This window comes from Anthonomus grandis, chromosome 2 (assembly GCF_022605725.1).
Source record: "Anthonomus grandis grandis chromosome 2, icAntGran1.3, whole genome shotgun sequence".
Classification (NCBI taxonomy): domain Eukaryota; kingdom Metazoa; phylum Arthropoda; class Insecta; order Coleoptera; family Curculionidae; genus Anthonomus; species Anthonomus grandis.
In genome coordinates, this window is record NC_065547.1 from 8899297 (window position 1) to 8911873 (window position 12577).

Below are 12577 nucleotides of genomic sequence, written 5' to 3' on the forward strand. Positions count from 1 at the left end.
TACCTCCATTTTGATGGGCAATTAAGGCTTGTTTCATATCTTCCTCGTTCCATTTTCCACATTTTTCACGTTGTGACATATTTACCTTGAAGAAAAAAAAAGTTGCTTAATTTGGACCGGTCCAAAATAATAATTTTTAAGTGGTTCAATTTAAGATACTATAACCTCACTTTAAAATAGTCGTTTTTAAAACGGTTTTGTTGTAAAAAACAAGTAAACTATTAGGCGAAATAATAGGTGACAACGTTACTCACCAGTAAAAAAATAAAGCCCTAAGAAGCTAACAGCAAAATTACATCAGCCAGCACGAAAACATAACACATGTTATTTCCCGAATTATCCGAACTGTACAGATCTCTTGTTTCGGGCTGCGGCTAGCAAATATATAAGCTATATCTACCGGCCAACAAATGGCGCCTGGCACAGTTTTTATTCGAATAAAGGCCATGGTCTAATTTAAGAGCCGGTCCAAAATAGGGACCTCTCCCCTACTCTTTATACACATCATTAGAGCATTTATTTATTTTATTTATCAAAGAAAATAAAAATATCAGTATAACGTCAATTTATCGCCTACATCCAACGTATGTGAATAGTTCTGTGGCTGAACTTTGATTATTAAACACAGAACTGTAAAATGATTAAATTATCTTGGAAGATTAACTTAAACCAACAATCCAATTACCCAGGATTATTTAGACACATTGTATGTAAGCCGATTTTAAGCGTGGAATGGTTCTTCTGCGATTCTAGTTTTAACCAAAATAGGGGAAAACGTTACAAATCAGCTGTTTGGCGTTTGGTATTTATCATTTATTACCCGGTTTTGGACTTGGGTTAAACTTTCGGTTATACAGTCCAGAAGGCTATGCTTAGATTGTAGAAAAATGATTGAGAATTGCGATATGATGTGCGCCCTTTATAAATTCAGAAAAATAAATACCAATTAGTTTTAAATTCAAAGAGAACAAGTAGTAACACGTTACTTAGTAAAAAAAAGTTAAATTAAAGGAAAGAAAATTTAAAATTAATTCTAGCAATAAGGCTTTACCCATGCAAATTTACATGGCCATTATACATAATTTATTTTAGATCCAATAAAAGCATTTTTTTTCGAAAGAAAAAAGTGGCTAAGGCTCTGTAAAATCGACTTAATTTTTTAATCAAACAGAAAAGAAAAAGCAGAAACATAAATTCTTCAATTCCTAATAATTCATTTCAGCGACTGTTTCTTTAAATCAGAATTTTTAAGTGGTGGGTGGCGGAACAATACGTCACACTTACCGGTTAACCAAAAGAGTAACCGCGGTTCTTACCAATTCAACGCTGAAAATCGGCTATATGTTTGGATTTCAATCACTCGTATTTTATTTATTAAAAGTACAAAGGTCACAGAGTCAAAACGTCCCAAATAGTACTATAAAAAAATTGTGTTTCTAAAATCGATCTATACTAGAATTTTTAACAAGTATTTTGGACCTGGTTAAGTAAAAACTTAATTAATTTAAATCAGAAAAAAAAGTTAGAAGGCCAGACTGTAGCAAATAGGCTGCTCCAACATAGTGAAATGAAGGGACTATTTCTAATTCAAAGACTGTACCATTCAAGCATTATTTGCTATTGTTTATAATTTGTGTATGTGTTAAGTAACTCTGTAAGTTTTTTACAATTTTAGTCTGTACTTTTTGATGTCATCTGTAAGAAAAAAAAATGTTTTTGAACTGTTTGCAATATATTTTAAAGTCTGATGATGGCAAGAACACTCCACTTCAAAATGGACTTTTTCCTTAATATTTTAATTTAAAAAAACTAATGTTTTATTTAAATTATATGCAAATTTGTTGGTTCCATGTAATTTTTTCAATACTTTACTATTCCTCACTAGCAGGATTACAAACATCATCCTCATGTGTAATAGCTGTTATATGCCCATTAAATATTATACTATTTTTTTAAATATTTAGTTTAATGAAGCAGTTGATTTTTTTGTACTTTTAAGGTCTCTGCCCACGTTTTAAGCGAACAAACTCTGCGAATGGTCGAATCAATGGTAGAATCCCTAAAAGAGTCCGTAAACTCCTCGGACATCTTAAAATGCCCTAAAAGACTAGCAGGAGACATAAGGGCCTTAGGTCTAGTATACAAAACCCCTCAGGGTAAACCCCCAGCTAGTTTAAAGGACACTATAAAAACCTTACTGGATAAAGTGAAGTCGGAAATAGGAAAACTGAATATAGAACCCGACATTCAACCTCCAGATGAGAAACCTTCGACGTCCAAAGACTCACCTAAAGAAGATTCACCTGCGGAGGTGAAAAAAGACAACGAAACCTCCACCTCTGAGGGCGGCACCTCCGAGGAGGGCAACAAAGACACGAAGCGAATAACCGGCAATATCCCTCTGGATAATTTGAAATTGCTTGAGAGCAGTTTAAGTGATTTGATGTCGGTGTTGCAATTAGAAAAATGTGATAGCGGAAATAATAGCAAGCGCAGTTAGTGTCGGTTTATTAGCGTGCGCGTGTTCGAGAACGCCTCGTTTTAGCTGAAATATAACAATAAACTGATAAAACGGGTCTTGATATTATCGTTTTTCAATTATCGATCGAACGCTTAATATTAGGTTAGGGTTTAACTCACACCTTATAGAATCTAGTAAGTGACCATCACAATTTAACAAAAAAAATTATAATAAATGAATCAAAATAGTAGTAATTTTTAATTTGCCGCGCTTAATAATTGTAAGGGCCGCGCTTCAACGTCTCAGTGTGTTATATGAATATTGTGTAATTTTAACCGACTTGCCTACCCCCCTCCCCTCTCTCCCGTTTCCCACACTAACCAAATTGTACTTTAGTTGTAAGTAAAGCAGGGTTTTCTTAACTTATATTCATTGTTAAATTTTTTCATTAAAAATGTGTATATAAATTACGTTATCGCGTAACTTATTGGGTGAACAGAGTTAGTTTTTTTTGTTTTTATTTCCTCAAAAGACTGTTTAAAAAGTAATAAAAGTATTTCTTTCTATTGTTTGTTTTATTTTACAAAACTATAATAGTACAAAACGTGTAAATTAAAAGGCTAAAAAACGCTTGGCTTAGTGAATAATTAAATATAATACTTATAATAATAAAAGGTATAAATTAAGTAAGTACCTTGATTTAATCGATTTTATAGGCCGGTGGGGTTTCAAAGCGTCTTTTTCTCGCCGATCTGGATATTAACATAAAAAAAAATATATTAATAAAATAACATAGCAGCAAAAAAGTTAGTGGTCTATGGAGAAAGCTTAAAAATAAAAAGTGACCCAAAACAAAATTGAATCCATATTGGAACCAAAACGGTACAACTCTCCTGTCTGTCATACAGTCTTTTATCAGTAAATGACAATTTTTGTATCATTTAGTTATTTCAATGACAGAGCCAAATTATAAAAATGAAATAAAACATAGGTACAGACATACATAAGAAAGTGGGAACTATAAAGAATATAACAAACAATCAATGATATACAGTGTGGTGACTTTAACTGTAATAAATTCAGTTAAAACTAATCAAAATTTATCTCGCAAAATTCCTGAGACCCGTCGATTTTTGTTTATTTTTTTCACATTTCAAGATAGTTTTTGTATTTTTTCACCTACAGGGGGAGGCCCAAATTAACCCAAACTTTTTTTTTTCAAATGGAAAGCCACTTTTTTTTAACTTTCATTGAAAAGAGCCCTTTTTCCTGATTAAATTGCCCTATTTACTTTTGTGATTATCTAAAGGAGAAATACGAAAAAAAAAACCATTAAATTATTAAAAGTCGCGAAATATTTTGTGTAAATTTTTGGCGTGTTTGTTTATTTTATTGGTATTTTGGAGACATTTCCTGACATTGTTGTAGTGTCACTGTTAAAGTGAATTTCAACCAGTTGTTAAATAAGTTAACTTATATTGAAAAAATGCCTTATTTATCCGAATCCCACAAGATTGAAATCTTAATGATGATTGGTTATGGGGACAGAAGTCGTACTCAGCTAGAGCTTGTCTACTTATTCAGGCAGAAATATTCAGATTTGCCACCTATTAACCAAGGTACGGTTAGTAAAATCGAAAGCAGATTTCGAGAAGTTTTAGAGGGATGTTTCAAGACAAAAGTCTTCTAAAATCGATGAAAACACCCAATTAAATGTATTGTTGGCGATGGAAGAAAATCCGGTAACTGCAGCCAGAAGAGTAACTCGCGAAAACTGTATTCATCATAAATCTGTGCTAAAAATTTTAAAAAGTACAAACAAACGACCTTATAAAATGCAACCCGTTCAAGAGTTATTGGAAGACGATCCAGATCGCAGAGTTCAGTTCTGTGAATTAATGATAAACGCCATTGACGAAAATCGCATATCTTCGGAGTGGATCCTTTTTTCTGATGAGGCTACATTCACCCTAAATGGCCCTGTTAATAAGCCCTGTCGCTATTGATCTGACGAGAACCCACACTGGGTAAGAGAAACTAATACACAATATCCCCAGAAAACTAATGTTTGGGCTGGCATAATTGGCAGGCAAGTTATAGGTCCCATATTCTTCAATGATACTTTAACTGGGGAAAGATATCTAGAATTTCTTGAACATGAACTAGTTCCAGTCTTACGTGCCTTATATCCGAGTCAGTTCGATCCAGATTTGTATGATGAAAGAATCTGGATGCAACAAGATGGTGCTCCGCCACATTATGGCCGTAATGTATGCCAGTATTTAGATGACAATTTTTCAAACAGATGGATTGGTAGAAGGGGTGCAATCGAGTGGCCGGCACGTTCTCCCGATCTCACTCCACTTGATTTTTTTTCTGTGGGGACATTTGAAAAGTCAAATTTATATGAGCAAACCAGGAAACTTAGACGAACTCAAAGAACGTATTAGGCAAGAAATCCGACAAATATCTCCAGAAGTGTTAGAAAATGTCAGAAACGAATTTTATTATCGTCTTGGGCTTTGCCAACAAGTAAATGGTGCTCATTTTGAGCATCTTATACATTAAATGCAACTTTTAATAATTTAATGGTTTTTATTTTTTTTTTTCGTATTTCTCCTTTAGATAATCACAAAAGTAAATAGGGCAATTTAATCAAGAAAAAGGGCTCTTTTTAATGAGAGTTTAAAAAAAGTGGCTTTCCATTTGAAAAAAAAAAGTTGGGGTTAATTTGGACCCCCCCTGTAGGTGAAAAAATACAAAAACTATCTTGAAATGTGAAAAAAAATAAACAAAAATCGACGGGTCTCAGGAATTTTGCGAGATAAATTTTAACTGAATTTATTCCAGTTAAAGTCACCACACTGCATAAATAAACAAAATTATAGCAAACATAAACAAGCAAAAAATACCTTAGGAAGCATCCAAGTATTACGTAACGCACTTTTTAGAAATATTTGACCCTCTTGCGCGCCCTTGTAACCCGGCGTAACAAACAGGCAAACTCCCCCTTGGTACGTTACGTAATGCATAATTTTATTTTTTTCTTAATTTAGCTTTATAGTGTTTAATAGAGTAATTTTCGTTGAATCTTAGGCCGTCGTCCCACCAAAGATACACGACAGCGACGCCACATCTCCGCGATGTCGCCAGCGTGTATCTTTCGTGTCGAACCCATGTTTTAAAATCATTTTGTCCCCACCAACGCTGCGCCGAAGACACAGCGTGTCGCCTTCGTGTTGCCGGGAGACTGGACGTGTCAGTTGCGAAGCAAGATTCAAGTTGTGTGTGTTGGCGTTTTTTCTTCATTTATCGAAGTTTTGTTGTTTTGTTTATTATGGCACAGCAAAATGCTGAACTGGTTTTTAATGGATGTCTGTGCAGCTCCTTAGCAGCAACAAACATTTTTTTTTTAAATTTTTCTCAATAAAAGGATGCACACACCATTTTCTTTTTTTTTGCCATTTTTTTTTCTATTCCGCAAATACCAATACATTGCAACCACATCCTCGTCTTCACTCGATGACATTTTGAACTTAACTGAACAACTAAACGTAGGAAACACGAAACGCGTATCTTTGGTGGGGCCACTGCATGTCGTCTGAATGTGTCCAGGCGAAATCGTATCGCCTTCGCGTATCTTTGGTGGGACGACGGCCTTAAGTTATTTGTTTACTCAGTTCGATACTGATTAACTCAATGCATTTTTTTGAATTTTGGTTATAAATTTAGCATTCTTCGTTTTTAACAAAATTTGGATAATGTTTTTTTTTATATGGCAAAAGTATAAGCTTTTTTAGGCTTAGCATAATTTAATTTTTTATTTAAAATATTTATTGCCCAAACAGTTTTGTTTAAAAAAGGTACACTTCAAAAATCTTGCTGCCATTAACCTTTTCTGAAATATGTATTTATATTTAAAGTGTTCAATGCACTCAAAAAAATTACATTCATAAACTATTTCAATTCGATGGTTTGGTTCCAAATGTGGCTATCTTCAAAAATTGTATTTTTGAGCTATTTACATAGCCTTGTTTAAATAAGGATTTCTAATAGTTCCAAAAGAGGCTATATTGATAAATTTAAATTTGGCGCCAAAATTGGCAATTTGAAAAGTGTCTATCTCCTCTTCAAATTATTTTATGAGGTCCAAATATGTTTAAAATCACATAGCTACTTTTGGAACTGTGAAAACATATTTTTGTGAATTCCATATCTCTCCAAAATCACATAGCCTGTTTTGGAAATAATTATTTTAAGTAAAATTTTGGCGCGCTTTGCAGTTAGCTACTTGTTTGGACGTGTCAGCTGATTTAGAACGTTTCATTTACTAATTCGTTTTTTTAAGCGGCCTTCGTGTGTAAACTTTTTTCATGCAAAATGAGTCGAGGCAAAAAAATATTAATGATGCTGCCCAAACAACCATCTTTAGAAAATATTCCTGACGTCGGCGTCGCTGAAAATTTGGACACTACTGGTAACTTTTTTTACTATCTTTAACTTATTGTATTGTAATATCTTATTATTGTCTTTAGTAAATTGGTCTGTTCTTACCGATTTTTGGTTGTGAATAAATAAAAAAAGGCCGCATTTATTTATGTTTGCCAATTCTGCAATTACAATTATTAGATTAAATGCAAAACTCGTATTAGCCAGGAAGAAAGGATAAATATTTTTGGAATCTTGCAAATGTTGATAGGCAACGAGATTTCCTAAATAATTTGGTAGAGGTTATCGATTGTAAAAGAAGAACTACTGGCACTAACAACGTAAGAAGATCCAAATCTATGAAATTTTATCTGTGCATTAAGGATTCTAGAATAAATGTATGTAGAACAATGCTACTTAATACCCTTGGTGTTAAAAAGGGATTTCTGAATTTTGCCATTAAAAAACGTGTCCCAAATAGTAACACCACAGAAAAAGATAAGAGAGGCGGTTATGGTACCTCTAAAATATCAGAAGATGCAGTAAGTTTTTTAAAACAACATATTCAGAAATGTCCTACAGTCTCTTCTCATTACTGTAGAAAAGACTCAAAAAAAATGTACTTGAATCCAAAATTGAACCTAAAGCAGATGCACAGGTTACACCAAGAAGATTGTGCCAAAGAATGGAATGTTGAATGGAATGAATGAATGAATGAATGAATGGAATGTTTAAAGGAATCATTCTATCGCTATATTTTTAATTCTCATTTTAATCTATCATTCCATAAGCCTCGAAAGGATCAATGTCCAATATGTACAGCATATGAATCTGCTAACACGGAAATCAAAGTAAATTTGCTGCAAAACTATGAAGATCACATTAAAAATAAAGAAAGAGCCAGACAGGAAAAAAATTTGGATAAAGATGCAGCAAAGGAAAATCCTAAAGAAATACATTCCGCCAACTTTGATTTGCAACAAGTATTGTATGTGCCAACAGATCCCACTAACCCCATTCTTTTTTACAAGACGAAGTTAGCCACATACAATTTCACTATTTTTAACTGTGGAGATAATTCTGGAAAATGCTACATGTGGTCTGAAGTAGAAGGTTCACGTGGCCCATGCGAAATAGCATCTTGTTTATTCCACCACCCCAAAAGTCTTTCTACATCCATTCAAAATGTAATGCTTTTTAGTAACACATGTGGAGACCAAAATAAAAATCAATTTGTTGCCGCTATGTTTATTTATGCCGTGCAAGTTTTACCGATAGAGGTCATTGACCAAAAATTCCTGGTTTCAGGACACAGCCAAACGGAATGCGATTCAATGCACGCAAGAAAGGAAAAGGCATTCCCTTTTACAATGAAAATTAAAACAGATTTTGATGAAGATTTTCGCAGTATAATGATTCTTCCACACAGAGGAAGACGAGTGACAGTTGCTTCCATGGAAAAATGTCTCAAACCCTTACACGAGGAAAAGAGGAAAATTTCAGCATTAAAGCTGAAACATTTAAAAGAAATTTGCAATTCTGGAAGTGTCCCAGATGACTGCCGGCTCTTTTTTACAAGTTTGCTAAGTAGTGACGAAACCATTGATGAGGATGAAACGGTGGTTCCAGATGTAAATAACCCTGAGGGCGAAGACTTTTTCTTACAATAATGTTATTAATAATTATTTTTATCTTTCATTATTATGTTTAGAATTACTTCATAGCTGTTCGCATCACTACAACTTTGAGAAAGTTTTATGTGCCAAATATGGCTATCTGCATTTTTCCTGTTAAAATTAGTTATTATTTATGTTTTTCGAAAATCTGGGTCATTATAAGAATTTTTTTTAAATTTTATTCAAATAAAAAATATATAAATAAAAAGATGAGTTTTATTAACATGTGTTTTTTTATAGATTTGATTTGATACAGCCTATTAAACTTTATTTTGTGTTTCCTAAATATAAAGCATTTTGTAGAATGCTACATATGGAAACACACCATCCAATTGCTTTATTACACTTCGAATGAATAATAAAATACAGAAGATAAATTTACAATAAAAATTCTGAATATTTACCAGTAAATGATCGACATAACCTCCTTTGGTCTCAATACATTTTAAAATTTTTTTACTGAAAAATCGCCGAATCTTATAACATATTTTTACTATTAATTCTATGAATTTCCATATGCAAAAATCTAATGGGTTAAAGTCTGGTCGTCGGCTTCCATGTCATACAAAATAAATAACAATAAGTAACAGAACTAACAATAAGAATGGAATAAAAGGTAATAGATAATGTTACTAAATGTGTAAGTTTGAATTTTTATAACCACTCATCAAAGTAACTGTCAAGAACATAAATTCTTACAGTGACAATGACATTTATAATTCATCTTGTCAGGCACAGCCTACTTTAGCAAATATTTTAACCTGAAGTAGGAGAATAGAATTTTGTCTTGAGCGCATTGAAAACTTTAAAGCAAAACTTAAATTATTAAAAAAATTAAATTATGCCAAGCCTAAAAAAGTAACGAAGTTTTAAAAAAATCAAAATGTTGCTGGTTGTACCCTCTAAGACATAGTCTTAAAAAAGCTTAGTTTTAAAATTTGGCATATAAAAAAACTTATGGTCCAGATCTTGATAAAAACGAAGAATAAATGCTAAATTTATAGCCAAAATTCAAAAAAATCACATTAAGTTTATCACCCTATATCTATAGCTTATATTTCCAACACTGTATTTTTATTCCGTAATATAAGACATTTATTATTATTATTATTATTATATACAGGGTGATTGATGGTTGATGATACCTTAGACGTTTACGGAGAACTAAAATAAATTTTTTGAAAATTTGGCATCAAGGGTTTCAGCTAGTGATCTAACGATTAAAAATATTTTTAGCGATGCAGCGTTGCCGCTTATACCAAAAAGTAGTAGCAACTTTGTTATTTTTAATGGAATACTCTGTATAATATTTTATTTTCTGATCCGCTGTCGCTTTATGATTGTTTTTGTATAAGGTGTTCCTATACCTATTTTTAGTGGTTTTCGAGAAACTAATTATTTTCTTTATTTTTTGACCAAAACATAACTCCAAATAAATTTTGGCACTGGAACGCGCAGAAAATTGAAACTTTAAACGTAATTTACGGAAGTATTGTACATTAGTTTTCACTATAAAAATTTGTTCTACGTAGAACACGACGTTACGCATATTTTAAGATTTTTCTGGGAGAAAATTGCTATACTTTGAGGAAAATCTTCAAAAGTATATGAGACTTTGCCATAAATTCCCTAGTTTTTCGCCTAAAAAAATTTTAAATACTCAATACATCGCATTTTTCCCTAGGTCACGCTAAAGTATAGTAATTTCAAAGAATGAAAGCTAGCACGGAAAATTAAATAAAAATTAAAAGCAAGAGAATAGGTCTATCGGGATACTTCATAAGACGGGAAGTAGTACAAATAAAGATGGTACCTGCTGACACGTGTTTCTGCTTTTTGGCTTCTTCAGGGCAGGGCAACCAGAAAACCAAAGAAAAAAAGACATAGGAGTCACCAACCAGAGCAAACAACCAATTTGTGGAATCAGCTCTATTAACTCCGAGTTTGCAGAAGAAATACAGGATCCATGCCTACCTGCATGACTAGCTTTCATTCTCTGCAACTATATTGACTCGGGCTAAGGTTGCATCACACAGGTAGCTTGTGGATGCTATTTTTTTTCTGCAAAACCGGAGTTAATGGAGCTGATTACACAAATTGGTCGTTTGCTCCTGTTCATGATCCCTGTTTTTTTTTTAACTTTTTCCTTCGGTTTTCTGGTCGCCCTGTCCTGAAGAGGCCAAAAAACAGAAACACGTGTCGTCAAATACCATCTTTACTTGTTTTGTTTCTCGTCTTACGGAGTATGCCGTAAGTCGACTTATTCTTTTAAAGTATAGTAATTTTCAATAACTTTTAATTTAGAGTGTGCCGAAATTATAAAATTAATTATGCTACAAAAGTTAAACCTCCCTCATGATGTGCTTTATGGTATTGGGTAAACCATAAAGCACACCCAAGGGCCTGCGCTTACGGTTTAGCCAGAAAATCAAATTGAATGTTAAAACGACAATAGAAGATACACCTGTTCGTTTCTAAGATTTCCTCATAGACCACTAACGATGAACAAAAAACAAGAGCTGCATGGATTCTTTAAAATTGTAAATACAAAATTCACTATACTAAATGCTCTTACCTGGCCCTGCTAGGAGTAAAGAACCGACCGTTGGGGCGCAACAGAGAATCCGTGCTGGGCGTCTGTTGCATCCGACTTCCCTGCTGCTGCTGATTGGCCACATTGACGAACGTCAGCCAATAATCCGCAGGTAAACGTATCAGTTGCTCCACCACAGCAATTTGCAATCTCAATTCCGTTAGCAAACTATCAGGGTTCGGATTATCCGATGAAAACCCAACCAGGGTCGGACCAAACACTTTGGCCAAATTTTCAATCGGCATTTTACACTCGGGAGATTCTGCGACTCTAAAATTAATTGCAATATAGGTTTGTTTTTTTTTTTGGTGGCCAGAGAAAGGGCTTACTTTTGTAAATGTAAAACCAGATAAGCCAAAGTGTCGCGGTTCGGCTGGGGCAGTGCCGAAATGCATTGATAGATGGATGGCAAGACGTCTATGGGATCTTTTGCTTCTACTGCGGCTACGAAATCTGGCCATAGGGCGTACGTTGTTAAGGGTTCCGCTAATGATCGGATAAAATCTTTTACTACACCGCAAAGGGTGTGAACATCCGTTTGGCTTATTGACGGCGCGCCTCGACCTTTGAGGAATTTTTCCTGGATTAAAAAAAAAAAAATTTGAAATTTGCATATAAATCAAATCAAATATTTATTAATAGATTAAACAGTATGTGTTTGTACAAGTCAAAATGTAAGTTTAATGGCTAGAAATATGTATAAAACAGTAGGAGTCTTATAACACATTAAAAACTATACACACTTCATATAAATAATAAATAATGGCTTTATTTGTACTTTTCAGTAGTGCACATAGGCGAAGTCTAGCCAAAGGCTAATCTACTTAACCTATTTTAACAAATGTAAGCAAAATCATTTTAGATAGCTCAACAGAAAGAACAATTAACATTAATGGTAACACTAGTAATATAAAACTAAACAGACATACACCCATTGGTCCATAAAAATCAAAAATTATAAAATAAGAAATACCTACAGACAATTTAGCTGTCCTGTTTTGTTAAAAAATGCAGCTTTTGCTTTTTTTGAAACCCGCTACTGACATCTCTTTTATAAGGTTCGAAACAAGGTCATTGTAAGTTGCCACAGCATTATACAGAAAACTAGGACGAAAGAAGGCTGTTCAATATCTAAGAATTGACAACTTATTTATAAATCTTAGATTTGCTTCATGTAAATTCTTTAAAAAAGTAAGTTTTTCGCGGAGATAGGGAGGATTAGATGAAGCTAGCAGTCTATGCACAAAAACCGCCAATTGCAAAGAGAATAGATTTTCTACGCGCAGCCAATCAAGTTCACATATCCTTACAGAGACTCTATCATACCTTCTCAGGCGAGAAATAAATCTGCAGCATTGATTTTGCAGCTTTTGCAAACGGTACGCAGTGATTTTGTCTAAACATGGAAAATAAACAATA

At 33.5% G+C, this 12577-nt stretch overlaps 2 protein-coding genes across 8 annotated transcripts in view; one reads left to right on the plus strand and one right to left on the minus strand.

The window, feature by feature from the left end:
* Nucleotides 1-3027, plus strand: part of LOC126750701 (ubiquitin carboxyl-terminal hydrolase puf) — a 146370-nt gene extending 143343 nt beyond the window's left edge. For all 5 annotated transcript variants that reach the window (XM_050460392.1, XM_050460393.1, XM_050460394.1 and 2 more), the window contains one exon: nt 2000-3027. In XM_050460392.1, the coding sequence (XP_050316349.1) occupies nt 2000-2500 (501 nt within the window). In that variant the 3' untranslated portion in view covers nt 2501-3027. The remainder of the gene's footprint in view (nt 1-1999) is intronic.
* Nucleotides 1-12577, minus strand: part of LOC126750703 (rac GTPase-activating protein 1-like) — a 33592-nt gene that overhangs the window by 7809 nt on the left and 13206 nt on the right. For 2 of the 3 annotated variants that reach the window (XM_050460400.1, XM_050460398.1), the window contains 3 exons: nt 11488-11738; nt 11141-11428; nt 3098-3213 (listed from right to left, as the gene is read on the minus strand). In XM_050460400.1, the coding sequence (XP_050316357.1) occupies nt 3162-3213; nt 11141-11428; nt 11488-11738 (591 nt within the window). In that variant the 3' untranslated portion in view covers nt 3098-3161. Of the gene's footprint in view, nt 1-3097; nt 3214-11140; nt 11429-11487; nt 11739-12577 lie in introns of those variants that run through there. The other variant, XM_050460399.1, reaches the window with a different exon arrangement.